At 40.7% G+C, this 23,516-nt stretch overlaps 1 protein-coding gene across 3 annotated transcripts in view; it reads right to left on the reverse strand.

Annotated features, from left to right (window-relative positions):
- Positions 1-10,204: 10,204 nt before the first annotated feature.
- LOC129655438 (sterol carrier protein 2) overlaps positions 10,205-23,516 on the reverse strand; it is a 115,877-nt gene continuing 102,565 nt past the window's right edge. For all 3 annotated transcript variants that reach the window (XM_055585853.1, XM_055585852.1, XM_055585854.1), the window contains 3 exons: positions 20,740-20,869; positions 13,559-13,638; positions 10,205-11,222 (listed from right to left, as the gene is read on the reverse strand). In XM_055585853.1, the coding sequence (XP_055441828.1) occupies positions 11,127-11,222; positions 13,559-13,638; positions 20,740-20,869 (306 nt within the window). In that variant the 3' untranslated portion in view covers positions 10,205-11,126. The remainder of the gene's footprint in view (positions 11,223-13,558; positions 13,639-20,739; positions 20,870-23,516) is intronic.

Consider the following 23,516-nt stretch of genomic DNA (forward strand, 5'->3'; position numbering starts at 1 on the left):
CATTCTTTGGCATTGGCCTTCTTTGAGATTGGAGTAAAAGCTAACCTTTTCCAGCCCTGTGGCCATTGGTGAGTTTTCCAAATTTGCTGACATGAGTACTGCACTTTAACAGCATCATCTTTTAGGATTTGAAACAGCTCAGCTGGAATTCCATCAACTCCACTAGCATTATTGGTAGTATGCTTCCTAAGGCCCACTTTACTTCACACTTCAGGATGTCTGGCTCTAGGTGAGTGACCACACCATCATGGTTATCTGGGTCATTAAGACCTTTTTTTTAAATATAAACAATATTTAATGAATTTCAAATACAAAAAATACAGACATGTTACAAAACTAAGTTAAAATATAAGCCTATAAAAATGTTAACCACACGCTATCATTTTAATATCATTAACAGATAAAAGTATTTGAATTAATAATGAAAAGTAAAGTAAAAAAGAAGTATTTTACTTTGGAAAGAAAAATCCTATCTCCTTTAAATAATCCTACTCTTTTTATAACTTTGAGGCCTTCTTTGAGGTCAAGGACTGTAAAAAACTGATAGTGAATTTGGTTTAAAAGAAAGCATTTGTTTTGTTTTCATTTCTTCCTTTTAGTTTCATTCCACATAAACGAAGAACCTAATGCTGTTAATTTTAATGTTTCTCTAATATTTGAGGGATCCAAGGTAGTAGTTGATTGCACTTCCACAGAGGGGCCTATCCAGCAAGACTTGTAGACTCTAGGGCTTCGCTTTTTGCATAAAATAAATACCGGGTCTTTGAACTTGATCTCAAGATGATTTAGGCTTTAGATTTTTCAATACTTGAAATAATAGTAGTCTACTAATGTAGTTACTAGTATTTCAGTATTTGAAAGTAGCTTTTTATACCAAAACACCAGAATATCAAAAACTAGTACTAGAATCACTAATGCAAATGCTGGGACATTCTGATGCACCCGGAAAAAGAAATCTTTCCCTTCCATTTAAGTTATTGGGTTATTGCTATTGTTGTTCAGTTGCCAAGTCATGTCCAATTCTTTGCAATCCCATGGACTGCAGCACACCAGGCTTCCTTGTCCCTCACCATCTCCAGGAGTTTGCCCAAGTTCATGGACATTTAACTGGTGATGCCATCCAACCTCAACCTCTGTCACCCTCTTCTCTTTCTGCCTTCAACCTTTACTAGCATCAGGATCTTTTCCAATGAGCCAGCTGTTCATATCAGGTGGTCTAAGTATTGGAGCTTCAGCTTCAGCATTAGTCCTTCCAAAGAGTATTCAGGGTTGATTTAAGGTTGACTGGCCTGATCTCCTTGCTGTCCAAGGGACTCTCAAGAGTCTTCTCTAGCACCTCAGTTTGAAAACATCAGTTCTTTGGTGCTCTGCCTTCTTTACTGTCCTGCTCCCACATTCATACAAGAATACTGAAAAGATCATAGCCTTGACTTTATGGACTTTTGTTGGCAAAGTGATGCTTTTGCTTTTTAACTCAGTGTCTACGTTTGTCATAGCTTTCCTGCCAAGAAGCAAATGTCTTTTAATTTCATGGCTACTGTCACCACTGTGGTGATTTTAGAGCCCAAGAGGAAATCTGTGACTGCTTCCACCTTTTCCCCTTCTATCTGCCATGAAATGATGGAACCGGTTTTCATTCCAATCCCAAAGAAAGGAAATACTAAAGAATGTTCAAACTACTGCACAGTTGCACTCATCTCACATCCTAGCAAAGTAACGCTCAAAATTCTCCAAGCCAGGCTTCAACAGTATGTGAACGGAGAACTTCCAGATGTTCAAGCTGGTTTTAGAAAAGGTAGGAACCAGAGATCAAATTGTTATATACGTTAGATCATAGAAAAAGCAAGAGAGTTCCAGTAAAACATCTACTTCTGCTTTACTGACTACACCAAAGCCTTTGACTGTGTAGTTCACAACAAACTATGGGAAATTCTTCAAGAGGTCAGAGTATCAGACCATCTTACCCACCTCCTGAGAAATCTCTATGCAGGTCAAGAAGCAAAAGTTAGAACCGGACATGGAACAACAGACTGGTTCCAAATCAGGAAAGGAATATGTCAAGGCTGTATAATGTCACTTTGTTTATTTAACTTATATGCAGAGTACACCATGCGAAATGCTGGGTTGGTTGCAACACAAGCTGGAACCAAGATCGCTGGGAGAAATATCAATAACCTCAGATACGAAGATGATACCACTCTTATGCAGAAAGTGGAGAACTAAAGAGTCTCTTGATGAAAGTGAAAGAGGAGAGTGAACAAGTTGGCTTAAAACTCAGCATTCAAAAAACGAAGATCATGGCATCCAGTCCCATCACTTCATGGGAAATAGATGGGGAAACAATGGAAACAGTGACAGACTTTATTTTCTTGGGCTTCAAAATCATTGCAGATGGTGACTGCAGCCATGATATTAAAAGATGGTTGCTCCTTTAAAGAAAAGCTATGACCAACCTAGACAGCATATAGAAAAGCAGAGACATTACTTTACTGACAAAGGCCCATCTAGTCAAAGCTATGGTTTTTCCAGTAGTCATGTGTGGATGTGAGAGTTGGACCATAAAGAAAGCTCAACACTGAAGAATCGAAGCTTTTGAACTGTGGTGTTGGAGAAGACTCTTGAGAGTCCCTTGGACAGCAAGGAGATTCAACAAGTCTATCCTAAAGAAAACCAGTCCTGAATATTCATTGGAAGGACTGATGCTGAAGCTGAAACTCCAATATTTTGGCCACCTGATTCGAAGAACTGACTCATTTGAAAAGACCCTGATGCTGGGAAAGATTGAAGGCAGGAGGAGAAGGGGCTGACAGAGGATGAGATGGTTGGATAGCATCACTGACTCAATGGACATGAGTTTGAGTAAACTTCGGAAACTGGTGATGGACAGGCAGGCTTGGCGTGCTGCAGTCCATGGAGTCACAAAGAGTTGGACATGACTGAATGACTGAACTGAACTGAACTGATCCTGCCCTACTTTGGTCTCCAGAGAACCACAGAGAAACCAGACAGACAGAGAATAGCAACTTCTGAGATCTCTGTACCAGGGGCTACTGTAGAGGCCAGGCTGGAGTGGGATGACAAGGCCTTGATTATTGCCTATAGACTGTATATGCTCAATGGTGGCACCATAAACTGGAGCTGACCTATTCTTTACTCCCAGGTGAGTCAAAAATACTAATCTCCTGGTTAATAAATAATGAAAATCCTCCTAAACAGGGGTTTAGGGACTTGTAGGACCTGATATGAACCAACTACACACCAGAGTTCTTACTGCAAAGCGTAGTCTTTGTTTTCTACTGAGTAGCCTCATTTCAGACTGCTGCATGAGACTGTGAGCTCTCAGAGGCATGCACACTGTGCACAAATAGAGGCTGGCATGAGGAAACCAAGGTGCCACCACGGCCCACACATTTGCATGGCCCAACCCCAGAGTTCAGAGGCAGTGAAAAACTTGGGTTCTAGACTCATCATGGGATGAACAAGCTTGAGTGAGTCTTTACTGGCCGCTGGTCCTGCCCCTGCAAACTGATACTCTGTGTGTTGTTTCAGAACATCCCAACCTGGGATGGGCTGGAAGGCATGACTGTCTTCAGAGAGAAGCACCGCTCCCCACCCTCCCTGCCGATTTGTTGGCGAGTGACCTCCATTTAACCTGAAGCAAGGGAGATGGACACCTTACAGGGCAGGATCCAGAAGGAAGTACAGCACCTCTGCCCTCATCATTTCACCTCTGCCCTCATCATTTCACCTCTCTGGGTTCCAGTTGCCTCACAAGGACAGTGATGGATAGGAAACGACAGGCACGGTGCCTGGTACTAGGGTGCTGACTATGCCACCTACTGCTCCCCTCGTTACTCCTCACCCAGGCGAGCTCATCACTGGAGTTGGGTTTGCTTTGGAGCATACCTGTCTCTCTCTAATAGAACAATAAACTAAGGATAAAACAGACCCCTCTGGGCCTTTATAGTGCTGGCACTCAAGTCTGATCACTGTGTCTCGGTTATTAGGTGCTCACCAGAGATGGCAAGAGGGTGTAAGAACCACCCTGCAATAGCCGTTTCTTCCTCAGTACAAGAGAGATAATAAAGAAACCCTGGTTGTGGTTGAATAGACCCAGCTCTCTGCCAGTTACTCACTGTTTGCCTCAGCCTCCTCAACTACAATGAACCTGTTGTGAGGATTAAAAAAAATAATAATAAAATACCTGATGTTCCATAAACATGAGTTATTATTCAAGCACAGTGTTAAGAACCAGGTGAAATCACTGCTGTGAAAAACCTTTTGTAAACTGTAGGTTGGCAGGCAAATATTTGATGGTGCATTAACTAGCTTTCAGAAGCCCTGAGAAGGGAACAATTAACTCAGATGGATAACATGGAGGGTTAAGAAATGGACAGGTAACACTGGAGTTGAAGGCTGAAGGATCAATAGGCATTGGAGGCAAAGAAGAGGAAGCCTGAAGTGAACAGCATGAGCAAAAGTGAGCAAGATGACAACACTTGGAAATAAAGTGGGGCTGATATGCACATCAGCAGCCCCCGTCCTGTACCAAGGCAGGGCAAGACACAGCCATGCTGCCACTCTTTTTTTTGGCTGCATCGGGTCTCGGTTGGGGCACGCAGGATCTCCATTGTGTCATGCAGGATCTTTCGTTGCTCCACACAGACTGTCCTGTTGTGGCACACAGGTTCTGGAGTGGGCAGGCTTAAGTAGTTTCGGTGTGAGGGCTCAGCTGTTCTGCAGCATGTGGGATCTTGGTTCCCTGACCAGAAATTGAATCCATGTCCCCTGCATTGCAAGGCAGATTCTTAACCACAGGACTATCATGGAAGTCCCCATGTGGTCACTCTAACTGATCTGAGCTTCCTAAGTCTATGCCCAGCCAGGTTCAGGAGTCACTAAGCTATGGGCATGGACACAGACCAGTAACATTGTCAACCCACTGCTAAATACAAATGTGCCCCATAGTTTTGCTCATTTCCTGGGAGAGTAACACAGAAGAGCCCAAATCTTAGGAATCAGTACCAACCACAGTAAGCAGTTATCTGCCTACTCAGGACAGTAACCACCTTGCTGAACTTCTTACCCTCATCTGTTAAATGAGGAGAATTAAAAAACCCAGACAAACCTTTTAGCCAACCCAAGATCCCCTGGAGAAGGGAACAGCTACCCACTCCAGTATTCTGGCCTGGAGAATTCCAGGGGAATTCTATATAGTCCATGGGGTAACAAAGAGTCAGACAGGATGGGGTGACTCAAAAAAAAAAATATATATATATAGCATTCCAGAGTCTGGTTAGCTAACAACACAAAAATCTAGTCAACTCACCATAATGCAGAATCTGTGAGACCCCTCAACTTGCTTTCCTGCAACTAGATGGTCCCATCTCTGGGTGACGGGAGACAGTAACACCCGAAATGTGTTGCTTACATCCAGTCTACTCTGTGGCTTCCCTGGTGGCTCAGACGGTAAAGAATCTGCCTGCAACGTGGGAGACCTGGGTTCTATCCCTGGGTCAAGAAGACACCCTGAAGGAGGGCATGAACCCACTCCAGTATTCTTGCCTGGAGAATCCCATGGACAGAAGAGCCTGGCGGGCTACAGTCCATAGGGTCGCACAGAGTCGGACACTACTGAAGCGACTTACCACACACAATCTACTCCATAATATCATTTTAACTGCTGTCACTGCAGAAAACCCTGCTTCACAAAGACAAGATGGAAATGCGAGCAGGCTTTTCAGTGCTTTTGTGGCTATCTCAGGATATTGTGCCTTGACTTTAATCCAGAAAGTGTGGAGATCTGAAGTTATCTCAAACATACTTTATGGCCACCATTATTTTCGATCTCAACCAGTTGATCCTCTTTTAGCACGGACAAAGTCAATTAACCTGGCTTATTCACAAATGGGCCACAGATCCATTCCTTCCCAGTTTGAGGGTGTTTTGTGGTTTTGAAGTCATGCTCAAACTCTCTTGAAAGCTAAGATAGGTGACCATGCACCAGCTGGGAGAAAGATGGCCCTAGCTTAGTCTCTTTCAAAATCTCTCCTAATGTTTTAAACATGTCAAAAAACCCCAATATTCATTCACTTGCCCCTATAATTTCAGTTTGGCTTTGAATGCAGCCATTGTATTTGCTGACTTGAACACAATTGTTGTTCTCCCCTGAAGTGACAGATACAGTGTGTTAAGAAGGTTGAATATGTCACACAAGTAAGCAGGTTTTGCAACCCATTCTGTGTCACTAAAATGTGCTGCCAGTGGTGACTATTTTTCTGAAAGAAATCTCTGGAGTGGCTCTTGTGTTTTTTTTTTTTTTAATTGGAGGCTAATTACTTTACAATATCTGGCCATAGAACAATAGTACAGATGAACCTATTTGCAGGGCAGGAATAGAGACACAGATACAGAACAGAGACATGTGGACAGAGGGGCAAAGGAGAGGGTGGGACTAGCACACATACAGCACCACGTGTAAACAGCCAGCCACCGGGAAGATGCACAGGGAGCTCAGCTCAATGTTCAGCGATGACCTAGAGCGGTGGGGGTGCAGTGGGAGGGAGGCTCCCAAGGGAGGGGATACATGTATGCTCACAGTTGATTCATGTTGTGGTACAGCAGAAACGAACACAGCGTTGTAAGGTAATTATCATCCAACTTTTTAAAAAAACTCTGGCCAGTGATCTACTTTTAGAAAGCCATCTCACTTTCGTGTATAAGAAAAGATGTGCGTGCTCTGTGTCAATCTCCTCATAGAGCTGCATGAGCAGACATGAGTTAAAGGCACGTATTTCAATGTAGTTTATAATTTTCATCACATTCTGCAAAATGTTAAGTTCAAGTGACATTTTTTGCCTAGCCAGCGTTTCTCTATGGATGACCCAGTGCATAGCCTCACACTCAGAATCAACCTCTTTGACCCAGGTAGTGAAACCAGAAAGCTGTCCAGTCTCGGCAGACACTCCATCCATGCATACACTAACATAAAATGACCAAGTCAGTTTTCCTTATATATAATCCAAGACTTGAGTAGCTCTGCAGCTGCAGTGTTGGTTGGCAACAAGAATATACATATCCTCTGCATATCCTCCTGAAAAAATATAGCACAAAAACAAGAATCGTTGCCTTACTGTCAGCATTGGTGGACTCGTCAACCTGGACTGCATACCATGGTGACTCACTAATCCTAACAATTGTGCCTCAATGCCTTCTGTTACTTCATCAAGTCGTCTAGTTACAGTGCTGCCCAAAGAGGAACACATGCCACCTTTAGAACTGCAGTCTCTCATAAAAGTTCACGACAAATGTCCATAGCAGCAGGCAGGATCAACTCTTCACCAACAGTAAAGAGCTTCTTAGTTTTACCAATGCAGTTAGCCACTAAAAATGATGCTCTCGGGGCAGACACATTTGATGAAGTGGTGGCCTTCAATAATTGCTTCAGGTCTTCATGTTCACATTTTTTTTCTTTTGAAAAACTCCAAAGTTTTGTGTTTTAATGCAGGGTGCTTGGTCTTTATGTGGTGAAGCAGTTTTAATGTTTCATGGCTTCACTGGAAGCCCACCAACAAAGTGGGCTTGGAGAAAGTGAATCACCTCTGCAATGAACCCATCATTTAAGTAGGACTCTTGGTATTTTCTTTTAAATGCAGCTTCCTTTTTGTTAGCAATCTTAAGAGTCTTCTGCTGTCTCATCATTGAGTTTTTCCCTGTTTTCAAAGAAGCTCTCCAGCAAGGTTTGTTATTCATTTTGACTAGGGTTAAGCGTGTGGACTTAAAACTGTGACTGAGACAAGTAAGCAGTGCAGGAAAGAGCACGGATGGAAGCGGTAAATAAAATAATGGGCAGGGCTACACGTGGACTAAAATAAGCGTTGGATTCTGACTGAAAGCCTGCCACTAGATGCAGCTTGTCACTTGCCACTCACTGATAGGATTTTGATATGAGTCTGCAAGCAATTGATTTTGGTCTCTGTGCAGTCAAACTAACAATAATCTGTATTTGCAGCCACTTACAAGGGCTAGCCTCATCAGAACACCACTTCAGATCATTAGGCATTCAGTTCAGTTCAGTCACTCAGTCGTGTCCGACTCTTTGCCACCCCATGAATCGCAGCACGCCTAAAGAACATGCAGTCAAGGTCCCTCTCATGCACAGTTCACAATAGGGTTTGCATTCCTATGAGAATCTAATGCTGCTGCTGATTTGACAGGAGGAGCAGCTCAGGCAGTAATGTGAGTGATGCAGAGCAGCTGTAAATAAAGATGATGCTTTGCTCACTGGCTGCTCACCTCCTGTTGTGCGGCTCAGTTCCTAACAGGCCATGGCCTGGGGGGTTGGTGAACCCAACCTTACCGTAATAAACAAATGCCAATATAACTGGCTCCTGTTTATCTATTCAACTTCATCCTGGGCCTTTAGTTCCAGGTCATTGTATTCCGTTCACATGGCCCTCTTGCAATTTCTAGAACAAGCCAGGCATCTTTCCTTTCCTGAATGATTCTTTGCATGGTTCATTCCTCAAACTGTAGATCTCAGCTTAAATATTACCTCCTCAGAGATGTCTCCCTCAACCACTGTATCAAAAGAGGCCCCTCATTATGACTCTCCATCACAGCACCCTGACTATCCCTCATATGGCACATCAGTCTGTAACAATGATTCTTTGACTGACTGTCTCTCCCACTAGGCTGTAAGCACTATTAGGGGAGGAGCTCACTGCTATCTCCAGTGCCTAGCATTACCCTCAATATGGTACCCTACAGACAGTAGGCACTCAAAATATATGTTCAGTGAATCAACAGATGAGAAAAGACTCATATCATATCATACATCACAGAGACAAAAGGCAGGGAGAATAAGGGAACTCACACTTCAGTACGGGAACTAAGAATGACTAGGATGTACAACTAACACTGCTTCAGTCGTGTCCAACTCTGTGCAACCCCACAGACGGCAGCCCACCAGGCTCCCCCATCCCTGGGATTCTCCAGGCAAGAACACTGGAGTGGGTTGCCATTTCCTTCTCCAATGCATGAAAGTGAAAAGGGGAAAGTGAAGTCGCTCAGTCCTGTTCCAACTCTTTGTGACCCCAGGACTGCAGCCTACCAGGCTCCTCCGTCCATGGGATTCTAACACTAATTTAGGTATTTTATATATGTTCTCTTTCTAGAGTCTCAATAATGGTAGGAGGTCAATATTAATATCTCCACTTTCTAGATGAGGTAACTGAAGCTCAATCCGCTCAAGTAGCAAAACATGTAACAGCATCAGTTTTACCCCAGATTTGTTAACTTCTTTCTTCCAAACCATGATGCTTCCCTAGAAATTAAACTGCTGCTGTATATTTATCATGAAGTACTTCTCTATTATACATATAAATTGTATTTACACACGAATCTATCCCTACCCCCAAGAACCTGTTGTTGTTTTTGTTTGTTTGTTTTTCCAGGTTCCTCCTAAAGGCTGTAACAGATATCTCCTGATACCTGGAATAAGTGAAGGCAGAATGCAGCAGCAAATCCAAACTACAAATAAGTCACACATTTTGTTGGAATGATTTTCTTGAAGTCTTTATTTCTTTAGAGAGTAAAAAGCCACCATGATTAGGAAGTAAGTCTGTGTTCTGAATTCATTTTGGGGGACCTGAGGTCAACTTATACTGACTTAATTTACCACGTTTCCCTAGCCCCAAACACTGTTCTGCTGGTTGTAGAACATGCAAAGTTAAATGGTCTAGGGGGATCGGATCCACAGTCCTGATTTCATTATTAGAGACTCCAAGCATTTAAACAAACAAATTAAACCACCTGGCTTTTTACCTCCAACCACCTTTGGGTGAAGTAACCACCTTAACAGAAGAAAGGTGGGGTCTGGATGTCTCCCAAAGGTTCTACTAAGAGACTCACAAGATTATCAGAGCAGAAGGAGCCTTAGAGACCCTTTTAACAGATTAGAATATAGGCTCAGATAGACAGTTACTTATTTGCCTAAGAAAAACAAGACTCCTAATTTCTAGTCAAGTGCTCTTTCCACCACAACACAGCACCTCCCTAATCAAGAACTACTGACTGATTATGCCAAAGTACCAGTAGATAGCAGTCTAGGTAACACAGATTGTAAATCTCAAATTTTTCTCTTACTCTCTGTCATCTGGAAAACTTTGAACAAAAATAATATACACAGTAAAAACAAAGGCAATGAGGAAGAACTATTTTAATTTTGATATTAAATATTCTTCCAAAAACATTATTTTACCCCACATTTTACTGAGTAATTAGAAATAACATTAGCATTAGAAAAACTAGGAAGATAAATGTGGTTAAACTAACATGGAAAAAGGAAAATTATAATTAAGAATGTTACAAATTTAAATTAATACAAGATTATAATTTGAAAATTGTGCATCTCAAAGCAAACTCCATTCATTGAATTACTTTCAAAACAGCATTTTGTGACTTATACACTAATTTTTTTCAAGAACAAATCTCATTTTAAAATATTTTTATTTTAAAAAATAGGCCTGGGTTCAGTGATAGATTTTTACTCCCAAGCTTTGATCACATTTCTTTGATTTGGGAAGAAAATGTCACTTTGATGGCATGAAATTCAAAATTTTAAAGTTTATTTTTTTAAAAACAAAAATCCCAGTACAGAATTTTAAAAATTATCACTGGGAAATATATTAAGGTCATTAAATGCACAACATTAATTACTGGTCAGCTAATAATGATATTCTGTTTCTTTCTTCATTCTCCCAAGGAAAACTTGAAATTTCAGCAGAATAATCTTCAAATATACATTATTAGCAAAATGAGAGCTTCTGTTTACATACTTTTTGTATTTTGCTATTTCTAACTTTATTCCAAAACTCAATTTTACCCCAAACCATGATTACCATATTAACTTTGTAATGCACAGTTGTTTGCAACTCAGCACAGCAGTAGTAAACCATCAGGTTCTATTCACCCAGCACTTAGAAAAAACAGAATTGATCACACCCATTTAGAAACAAATCTCATGCTATTTCCCAATGTATAGTTTCAATCTAAGTTCTGACAATGAAATATATGGATATATATCTATATATCTCATCTTGATTTTCAAAGGAGGCAAAGGGAGTTCACAGCTTAGCTTTGCCAGGCTGAAGCTGGAGATTTTGTAACTTCATAGCCAGACCCATGTTGCCATTGATTTTCAATTTGCCTTGAAAGAAGGCCTGTGAGGAAAAAAAAAAAGAACATTTATTATTTGCTTTTTTTGTTTTGAGATCGCTGGTATTTCTAGATTATCCATAGGGTCGCAAAGAATTGGACATGACTGAAATGCCTTAGCACACATGCACTAAACCATGCAGCCCCAAGATGATTTATTTCTCCAGGTCTCAAACTTTCTTCAGAATATGAAACTTGGCTTTCTGTAATAGATTTAGCATCTGATTCGTCACAAGGATGAATTTGTAAAAGTCATGCTTTACACAGAGCAGTCAAAAGGGACATTTTTCCAAAGTCTGTTCTCTTAGAAACTGAGTCTGCCATTACCTGTTTTCCTCAAAGGAGGTACATTTTCCACATCTTAGGCAGAGTGGGTTCATACTAGACTGATTTTGTTTAAAAACATTACACATTCAGTGGGTCTGCCAGCAGGGAGGAAAAGCACATGTGTAACACACTCAGAAACTTGGGATTCGATTACAGATGCATCTATGCAATGAAATATCACCATTTTCCTCCCTTTTTTGTGTTCCCTACAGAGGGAGGCAGAGCAGCTTGCTGAGACTGAGGTGCCTGTGTGAATCTTTGGCTCAATAAGGAGACTCAAAATAGTCCCAAGTGCAGAGACACAACTCGTTGCATTTAACAATTGCCTGGGAGGATTTTCCTGGTAGTCCAGTGGTTAAAAGCCTGTCTTCCAATGCAGGGGACATGAGTTTGCACTCTGGCCCAGGTAGATGCCACCTGCTGCAGGGCAAATCCAAGTCTGTGCGCCACGCCCACTACAGCCTGTGCGCTCGGGAGAAGAAACGACCATTAGCACATTAATGCAAAGGTCTCCCACATTTATCTGTAATTCCTCTGGGTGCTAACAAGTGTTCAGGAAAAGCAAGCTGACACTCTCCAAACGGGTGGTAAACAGATAAACGGAGAGAATAAAGGCAGCTGAGTGTGAAGCCTGGCCATGCTACCAAGGAAGTGTATGGAGTGCACGGTGGCTGAGCTGCAGTGGGTGGGAAGGGGGACGTGCCAGCTCTGAAGAATCTCATGGACAGAAGAGCCCAGTGGGCTACAGTCCACAGGGTCACAAAGGCTCGGACACGACTGACGCAACTTAGCACGCATGCACACCAGGCACCATGTTAAGTTCTAAAGACACAAGGATGAACAAGATGTGTTTTGTTTCCTTGAGACAAACACAATCTAAATCTAATGGGGAAGAGACAGGCACATTATGACTACCATAATGAAACAAGTGCTAGGCTAGTAGCCCAGCAAGTGGCCCCAAAGAGGGACTGACTATAGCTCCCCAACAATGTGGTAGGAGGTCTTCAAACATATCATCTAAATTCATTTTGTTTGTTATATTAATATTTATTTATTTGGCTGTGTCGGGTCTCACTTGCAGCATAAGGGACCTTGAGTTGCAGAATGTGAACTCTTAGTTGTAGCATGTGGCATCTAGCTCCCCATCCAGGGATCGAACACAAGCCCCATGAATTGGGAGTGCAGAGACTTAACCACTGGACCACCAGGGAAGTCCCTAAATTCATTTTGAAAGACAAGGAGTTTGTCAAGGAAGTCACAGTTCAGACAAAAAAAAAAAAAAAAGCACCGGCAAAGATACGAAAGTAGAAGGTCTTGCCTCTGTGACCACCGGCCCCTCCTTCTATCTGAATGACTCCTACTCTCCACCTGTACACTGCTGACTCCTGTTCACCCCCAGGACAAAGCCAAGTGTTGCTTCCTCTGTGAAGCCTTCTCTGACAGCCCAGGAAGACATGGCTTCTCTTCTTCCACCCTCCTCAACCACAAGCCAGACACGGCACCATGGCTATTTGGTGCACTTATTCTTCTACAAACCTGTATTGTACCAAATTGTGGATGCCCTGAACAAGTGAGCTATTTCTTATTCATCTGGACATTTCTAGCACACAAGGCAGTGGCTGGCACATGGTTATATCCAAAACTGTTTGTCATTCATTAAGTGGACATTTGGGGAACACTGAGTTTTGTGGGTTTGACCTCTTTAGATTTTATGGGATGAGGCTGAGACAGGTGATGAAATCAAATGGGCTAAAACCCACCTATGTGTGTGTTTGTGCTTAGTCGTTCAGTCATGTCCAACTCTTTGCAACCCCATGAACTGTAGCCAGCCAGGCTCCTCTGTCCATGGGGATTCTCTAGGCAAGAATATTGGAGCACCCTCCTCCAGGGCATCTTCCCAGCCCAGGGATCAAACCCAGGTTTCCTGTATTGCAGGCAGATTCTTTACCAACTGAGCCATCAGGAAAAAAACAAAACACACCTAATACAAGAATATAAGCACCATTATACATACCGTCTGAGGATTCATTTTACCAGTCATCAAAGCCAATAAGTCCGAGTCGGCCATTGTAATTGTGCAGTCGGCCTTCTTATCTAAAACAGACATGCAGAAAGAAGGAGAAAAGGGGAGTGTTCAGTTTCATGTGTACATTTTAGTCAAAAGTCATTGACTGCAACAGAATCATACCCGGTGTTAGTGTGGGCACATGGGCACTCCCATACACTCTACAGCAGCCTGGTAAAATGTGGCATAAATCACAAGCAATCTTGATATTCGACAAGAGGGAATACATTAAATAATCATGGTATATTCATACAGTGGGGTACAATGCAGCCATTAGATGATGAGGATCTACATTTCACTGACCTGAAAAGATATTCATATTATACTGTTCATGATACTGTTACACAAGCCAGTTACAAAATGAACTGTAAGCATGAACCCATGTTTTGCTTAAAAACAGATATTCAATTATATATGTATAGGAAAAACATCTGTAAACTTGGAGACCAATATAATAATAATAGCTACTGGGGCACACAGACTCTAAGGTGACCCCTGTGATCGTTGCCTTCTGGTTTTCATTCATGCCTTCATATAATCCCCTACCCTCGAGTATGGTCAGGACCTGTGACTTGCTTCTAGCCTGCAGAAGGTGAGAAAGGTGATGGTCTGTCATTCTTGTGTTGTATTACATTATATAAGACTCTCTCTTGCTGGCCAAGTTTGCCTCACTCTCCTGCTGGCCTTGAATAAGCTAGCTGCTATACTGTGAACTACATACCGCACAGGCAGAGAGCTACATGGCAGGGTACTGGCCTTTAGAAGCTGCGGGTAGACTCTGGACTATAACCAGTAAAAAAAAAAAAAACAACAAACCCTAAAGCTATCATTCTTACAGTTGCAAGGAAGTTACTTCTGCAGCAACATGATTGAGCTTGGATATAAACCCCTTCTCCAGCCAAGTCTCCAGATGACAACCCAGCCCTGGACAACACCCTGACTGCAGCCTGTAAGACCTTATGCAGAAGACCCAGCTAAGCTCTCCTCAGCCAACATACCCATGGAAGCTGTGAGGTAATAAATGTGTGTGTTGTTTTAAACCACTAAGTTTGTGGTCATTTGTCATGCGGTAATAGAAGATGCATACCTAGCGCTATCCGGGCTTAACAAAATTTTTCTGCAAAGGATCAGACATTACATACTCTAGGCTTTGTGAGCCATTAGCTCTCTACTGCAATGACTCAACCCTGCCCCTGCAGCACAAGAGCAGCCACAGATAATACATAAACAAATGCAGCTGTATTCCAACAAAACTGTTTTCAAAACACTAGCAGACCAAGAGGGAGAAGATATTTGTAACTCATATATCGAACAAAGAACTTGTAGCCAGAAAATATAAAAAAACTCCTATCACTCAATTAGAAAAGGGTGGATAGACCAATACAAAAATGGGCAAACAGGCACATACAAAAGATCTCCCAACGGCCAGAGACGCACATGAAACACTACTCGGTTCCACTGGTTATCAGGAAAATGCAAACTGAAAGTATAGATGAGACACTACAACATACCTACTACAATGAAGAGCTTCAGAAATACCCAGTGCTGGTACAGATGGACAGCTAAAGGTCAATATAATGCCAGAGGGACTGTAAGATGTTACAGTCACTTTAGAAAACAGCCTGGAAGTTTCTTAGAAAGCTACAAACACATATGCCATATGACCTAGTAATCCCACTCTTAAGTGTTCAGTGTTTACTCAAGAGAAATGAAAACGTAAATCCACACAAAAACCTGTACGTGAATGTTCACAGAGGCTTTATTCAAATGCCAAAATCTGGAAAAAAGACAAATATACATCAGCCAGTGAGTGGATAGACTACTCAGCAACAAACAGGAACACACTACGGACAGTCCGTGAAAGACGTGGGCTCAAAGGCTACAGGCTATTATGATTCCATGTGCAGTTTATAACATGCTGGAAAAAGTGAAACCACAGGGACAGAAATCAGATCAGAGCATGAGAGAAGGGGATTGACTACCAAAGGAGACGAGGACATTTTTTGGAAATATTATGTATCTTGATTTTTGGTAGTGGCTACATAACTGTAGGCATTTGTCTAAATTCATAGAATTGTAATCTAAAAATGGTATATTTTATTGTACACAAATTATACCTTAAAGAATTTGACTTAAAAAACAAAGACTAAACTAAATTACCAAAGTACTGTCAAAAATGTGGAACAAATAAAACTCTCATATAATACTGAAGAGTAATACAGAAGAGAATTAAAACAGTATGTCCACAAGGAAACTTGGCTATATGGTAGCTCATGAGTTAATATTTCTATTCCTGGTTATATGCCAAATGGAGATAAGTACATATGTCCACTAAAAGACACACATGAGAATGTCTGTAATGGCTGTATTCATTAACACCCCAAAATGGAAACATGTAAAGATATATCAACCATGAACTGAATAAATAAATTCTGATGGAGTCACATAGTAAAAATGAACTGATGCTACATGCAATAATATAATGGATCTTACAATGATGAAAGAAGCCACACCTCAAACAGTAAATATTGTATGGCTCCATCTGTATGAATTTCCAAAATAAATAAAATTCAACTTACGGTGCTAGAACTTGGAATAGTGGTTCCTTTGGGGAATGATGAGAGATGGGAGGTGATATGTGGGAGGTTTCTAGAGTGCTGGCAACTTTCTACCTCTTGAGCTGGGAGATGTATTCATTTGTTAACATTTATTTGCCTATACACTCAGATTTATGCCTTTCTTTATGGGCTAGACCTCAAAAAAATTTTACACAAAACAAAAAATGAGGTGGCGGGATGAATTTGCCCCACAGGCCATCATCTGTCAACTCTTGATATAGATGGTAAGATTATAGGAGAGTAATTTTTTCATTTTATTTCTCTATCTTTTCCAAATTTTTTACACTTGATTATGTATTACTTATATAAAAACAAAGTTTTTAAAATAATAATTTTAATACTATAATCAAAATATAATGGCAAAAATGCCATATCACAAAGACTCTAAATTCTTCTTGCAAAAGCAGCCATGTCTACTCTGGACAAATGAGAAGTTTCAAGTGTAAAAGGAAAAATTCACCAAGAAATTAAAATTTTCAGCAGTCAGTGTTTTAGGTAATCAGTATAATAACAGTACTCTAATAGCACTACAACTGATAACAGTAATAATATCAAATAATGGCCCAACAGTTAGCTAATCTTTGCCTTAATTAAAAACAACAACAACAACATAGCAGTTGCTATGGTCTGAATGTCTGTATCCTCCCAAAACTCGTATGTTGAAATCCTAATGCTTGATGCTATAGTATTAGTATGGAGGGCCTCCAAGGGTCATGACAGTAGAGCCCTTATTAATGGGATTTATGCCTTATCAAGAGGCTTCAGAGAGACCCTGAGCCCTTCCATGATGTGAGCCCACAGTAAGAAAGCACTGGCTATGAACCAGGAAGAAGGGCCTCACTAAATGTGACCATAGCAATGTCCTGATCTTGGACTTCCAGTCACCAGAACTATGACAGAAATTCCTGTTGTTTATTAGCCGCCCAGGCTGTGGTATGTTCAATACAGCAACTCAAACGGACTAGGATGGGAATAAACTATTAAAGCATATGATGCCCATATTATTAACTAAAACAATGTTGGAAATTAAAAATTTTTGTATGTCTTAGAATGCAGGGGTAACTCTTAAAAGGACTGTGATTTAACAGCCATTTCATCTTTGGCTGTAACAAAATTTTCTCATTACATAAGAAAAAGTCTAAAGTCTTAAAAATTAAGGTATTTATGGGGGGGAGGGGTGGGATGGATTGAGAGATTGGGATTAACATATACACATTACTATGTATAAAATAGATAACTAATGAGAATCTACTGTAGCACAGAGACCTCTACTCTGTGCCCTGTGGTGACCTAAATGTCTGAAAATTCAAAAAAGAAGGGATGTATGTATACATTATAGGGCTTCCCTGGTGGCTCAGATGCTAAAGAATCTGCCTGCAATGTGGGACACCCGAGTTCAATTCCTGGGTTGGGAAGATCCCCTGGAGAAGGGAATGGCAATCCACTCCAGTATTCCTGCCTGGAGAATTCCACGGACAGAAGAGTCTGGTAGACTATATAGTCCATGGGGTCACAGAGTCAGACACAACTGAGCAACTAACACTAACATGTTTACATAAGGCTGATTCACTTTGCTACATAGCAGCAACTGATATGGTAGTATAAAATGAGTACACTCCAATAATAAAAAATAATATTGTACACCAGGTAGCCTTAATACCAGGTAGAGTAATTCTCCCCACTTTATTTTTTGTAATGATTTTTAAGCTAATGGCACCCCACTCCAGTACTCTTGCCTGGAAAATCCCATGGATGGAGGAGCCTGGTAGGCTGCAGTCCATGGGGTCACTAAGAGTCAGATATGACTGAGCGACTTCACTTTCACTTTTCACTTTCATGCATTGGAGAAGGAAATGGCAACCCACTCTAGTGTTCTTGCCTGGAGAATCCCAGGGACAGGGGAGCCTGGTGGGCTGCTGTCTATGGGGTTGCACAGAGTCGGACATGACTGAAGTGACTTAGTAGTAGTAGTAGTAGTAGGGCCTATGATTTTCCATATAAATTTTTAAATAAGCTTGTCTATGACTAAGAAAATGGCAACCCACTCCAGTGTTCTTGCCTGGAGAATCTCAGGGACGGGGGAGCCTGGTGGGCTGCCGTCTATGGGGTCGCACAGAGTCGGACACGACTGAAGTGACTTAGCAGCAGCAGCATGACTAAGAAAAGTCTTGCTGGAATTTTGGTAGAAATTGTATTTAGTACATAGATGAATTTGAGAAGTGACACCTTTATTCAACTGAGTCTTCCAGTCTAAGAATATGCTATTTCCCTCCATTCAGTTAGGTTTTCTTTGATTTCCTTTGTTAATGTTTTATAATTTTCAGCATATAGATTCTGTACATGTTTTTTAAGTGTAAATCTAAGTATTTAATTTTTTGTAGAAAACTAATAATATTAATACTATTGTGTTTTAAAAAACATTAAGGTATTTACAATTTAGAAAATCCCATTCTCTTGTAGATAGATAACATCAAAGAGCAGGGAGAAAAAAAAGTTGACAAATTGAGATAGCTGGACTTGATTTATAGCTGGATTAGATCCTAATATTCCAAGAAAGGACTCCTAGTGACTTTAGGAAATAAAGTGCTGCTGCTGCTGTTACTATACCAGCACTTACTGAGCTCTCTCTATGCTGAGAGCTTCACACACCTGGACTTTATTTGATCTTAATAACCCTATGAGTATTGACAGAACTCTTCCTCCTTCACAGTCCAGGTACCATCAATTGCACCCCAAACACTCCTGGTGACCTGGTGACTCCACCTAACACTTTTCTCACTGCCAACACTCAAGCTATCCTTTTTGCTTACTTAGATGGTGGTATCATCCATTCTCCTAATTGCGCTCTCTGCCTCTGATTTCTTCCTTTCTAATTCATCAGGTCTAATGCAGCAGCTTCATCCTCTAAAACACAGCTCTGATTTTCATTTTTTTCAAAAAAGCTAGTGTCCCTCGATCACCTCTCTCAATTGCACCAGGTTCTCTCCAAAGAGAGAAACATAACATACAATACAGCTACCATTTACTGAATGCTTACTAAGCATCACTCATTCATTCTGCTGTTCATTTTTATTATCTATTTTATTGAAGGCCTACCAGGTATCAGATATTGTTCTAGGCACTATGAATGCAGCAGTGAACCTAAGAGGCAAAAGCTCTGCCTTCACGTAGCTTACAACTCAAGGGGGGGATGGACAATAAGCAAATAAATAAGATACAGTATATCAGATGGAGGAAAGTGCTATAAATCAAAGTAAGGCAGAAAAGGACAATAGGGAATGATAATGAGGTATGATTTAGAAGTGTAGCTGGGGAAACGCTCACTGAGAAGGTGACATTTGGGCAAAAATCCAAAGCAAATGCAAGGACCAGTCATGAGGATATCTGAAGGATGATGATCCCAGGCAGTAGAAAGTTCCTGAACTGGGAATACCTTACATTCAAGCCACAGCAAGGACGCCACTGTGACTGGAGCAAAGTGAGGAAGATGTAGTAAGAAAGAGACTAGGGCCAATTACATGGTATGTACAGCATAGACTGGAACAACACTGTAAGTCAATGATACTTCAATTAAAAAAAGAAGAAGAGCCAAGCATGACTTCAAGGATTTTAGATGGAGGAACTGGTTAAACAAAGGGGAAATTTATCAAAATGGAATATCAGTGGATACTTAGTAAGTATCCAAGTAAATCTGTTAGTTAAGCAGCTGGATATACACCTTGGAGTTCAATGTCTGAGTTCACACTAAGAGATCTGGGAGTCATCAGTGTAGAGACGGTTTGAAAAGCATGAGATTAGATGAGAGCCCCAGGCAGTGAATGTAGATAGAACTGAGCCTTAGAGCACACCAACATTTATACACTGAGAGATAAGGAAAAAACAGGGAGAGGCCAAGAGGGAACACCCAGTAGGTAGGAAGAAAGCCTAGAAGAGTAATATTATAAGAACTGGGAACTAACCACTGAAGTTAACAATATGGTGGTTACTTGTGACCTTGACAAGAACAGTTTTGGAATAATGATGAGTTGACAAAGACTGACTGAAGTAGGTTCAAGAAACACTGAGATGACAGGAAGTGGAGATAGTGAGTATAGACAGGTCTTTTGAGGACATGTAGCCATACACTGACCCATGTACTTCACAGGTTAATTAGCAGACAATTCTCTTAATCCCCACACAAATCCTATGAAATAGGAACCATTTATTATTTCCATTTACAAATTTAAAAAAAAAGCTCGGAGTGAAATAATTTAAGGCCAGAATCTGTGAGTGGCAGGACCAGGACTCTAAACCCAAGCTTGTCTAATGCCAAAGCCTAATGCTAGCAACCGTGATGGAGCCTCTCAATCTTTGGGAGAAAACCTAGGACCTATTCCTAGTCCCAAAGATTCCCCAGTCCTTGACAAGGTTCTATAACTCTAAAGCCACTCCTTTGGGGGACACCAAAGCAGGCCCCCATTTTCCTTTGTGAACTTGTCAATGCTTAATCAATGAAGTCATCACTGCACTGACCTGAGTTAGGGAGCACTGATCCTTTGCCATTCTTCACGTCCACCACCCAGGTGGCTTCTTTACCCCCAGGGCCATCCTTCACCTTAAAGGCAAAAATACCACCGATTTTCTTCACAAACTGCTCTCCTTCCTGGAAAGAAAAATAATACCGAGTTATATTAAGTTCATTCCTCTGGCTTTGCCCCCAAATTAAATGTTTAAGCAGATATATGACATGAGCTGCTGGGCAGCAGGCAGTCCCCAGGCTCCCTTAGGATCTTTTACCCAGAAAATCCAAAAGGTAACCAGGCAGCAACTCCCTCATCTGCCAGATCTTCTGATGAAAATGTCTTTCTGGATACAACTGGTGGAAGAGCGGGGGAATTGGGGAGTGGGTGGCACAGCAGCACTTTCTATTGAAACAGGCTTCATTTGTCTCAATAATTTCTGAAAGATTCACTCTGGCCTCTCAAAACATAGGAACCCTATCCCCTCTTTTTTTCTAGCAGGTAAATTTCTTCACATATATGTTTGGTGTTCCACAATCAGAATTTAAAGATAAGTGGTTCAACTCATTTTCTGGATTACTATAAAGAATTATATAATATCCCATCCACCACCTACTTTTGGATCTTGGGGAATGAGGCTGAAAAAATAACCTCAGATCCATATCTCTGTAGGGTGGTTTCCTTTCTCCTCCCCTCTTCCCTTCATTCCCACTCTGTTTCCCCTTTTCTTACTGAAATACTGACTGACTGAAACCGTGACTGTCCCCAAACTTTGTTTCAGGCTCTACAGAGTTAGAAGGGTAAATGATAACACACTATGATCTCTATGATGAAGGGGAGCACAGAGGACACCCTAAGCCAGCTGTCAGGGTGAATAACTCACACACCTCCCCCTGAAAAAGCACATAGACACAATAACTTCATTGCAATTAAATATATCATACTGCAGAAAAATAGAAAATATTGATAAAGAAAAAGAAAATAGAAATCATTCACAATTTCATCACCACTCAAGAAAATAACATGTTGATATAAATCCCCTCTATCTTTTTTTCTCTGCATATATACTTTTTAAATGGGATCACAGTGTATACTATACTGTTTTGTAATCCACCTTTCAGTTTAATATATCTATCCTTACTACTGTGTCATTAAGAATTCTTCTACATAATTTTAAATGACTATACATAGTCTTTAATTGTAGAAATTCACTATACTTTATTCTCTGTTGCTTGATGGGCTTCCCCGGTGGCTAGCTGGTTAAGAATCCACCTGTAATGCAGGAGACCCTGGTTCAATTCCTGGGTTGGGAAGATCCCTTGGAGAAGGGATAGGCTACCCACTCCAGTACTCATGGGCTTCCCTGGTGGCTCAGCTGGTAAAGAAACCACCTGCAATGTGGGAGACCTGGGTTTGATCCCTGGGTTAGAAAGGTCCCTGGAGGAGGACATGACAACCCACTCTAGTATTTTTGCCTAGAGAATACCCATGGACAGAGGAGCCTGGCGGGCTACAGTCCATGGGGTTGCAGAGAAACGGGCATGACTGAGCGACTCAGCACAGCACAGCTGTTGCTTGATATTTAGGTTAGTCCTAATTTCTGGCTCTTAAAACAACACTGTAAATAACATTCTTGTATCTAAATATTTTTATATAAACTCATTTATATAAAGTTAAACTCCAAGAATTCAACTTTGCTAATTAATAACAATAAATTTGAAACAGCTTAAGTTTGAATTCTTGCTCTGCCATGTACTTATGTAACCCTGAGCAAGTTAATAAGCCTCTCTCATTCTGTCTTCTTTTCTGTGAAACAGAGTTAATAATAGCAGCTATCCTCATAAAGTTGTACAATACTTAAATACCCACAAAACACAGAGTAACTGCTCAATAAATGTTAGTATTTTTTCCCATTATTTCACTCTATGATCTGTCTGCTATTTCTGTGCCAGTATTATAGCTTTATAAATCGACTTTACTCTTTAATATAGTAAATTTCCATGTGTGTGTGTGTTAGTCACTCAGTCGTGTCTGATTCTTTGCAACCCAATAGACTGCAGCCCAATAGGCTCCTCTGTCCCTGGGATTCTTCAAGAAAGAATACTAGAGTGGGTTGCCATTTCCTTCTCCAGGGGAATCTTCCTGACCCAAGGATCAAACCTGAGTTTCCTGCATTGCAGGAGGATTCCTCATCATCTGAGCTACCGGGAATCCAAACATTTCCATAATCCTCCAAATATTCTTCACTATTCTTGGATTTGTTTGAACCTTTTTTTTCTTCTAGATGTACATTATAATCATTTAGTTAGTTTTTCGTCCCAAAATGCTGTTGGATTTAAACAGGGTTACATAAAATACATGGATCTGTTTGATGGAGAATAATTACCTTATAATATTAAGTCCTCCCATTCATGAATATGTTCTATCTTCAAGTTTTCCTTGATGTCCCTTGGCAATATTCTGTCATTTCCCCCCATATAAGCTCTTGTACATTTCTTGCTAAGTTTATTCTTAGTTATATTGTTTTTGTTAGTAATATGTTTTTAATTATATTTTTACTGAATTATTGCAAATATATAGAAAATATATTGATCTTTTTATATTTATTTTAGAATTGACTACCTTTTGAGTCTTCTTACAATTTCTAATAGCTTTTACTTCCTACTTTTTTTTTTTTTAGCCTTACATCCCTGCAATAATTTATATCCCAGAGTCTTTCTTTTGGTTAGAAGAACATAATATTTGTTCTTCTAACAAAGATTTCAGTGTTTACTATGCTCAGGCACTGTG

This window comes from Bubalus kerabau, chromosome 6, assembly GCF_029407905.1.
Source record: "Bubalus kerabau isolate K-KA32 ecotype Philippines breed swamp buffalo chromosome 6, PCC_UOA_SB_1v2, whole genome shotgun sequence".
NCBI classification, from domain to species: domain Eukaryota; kingdom Metazoa; phylum Chordata; class Mammalia; order Artiodactyla; family Bovidae; genus Bubalus; species Bubalus kerabau.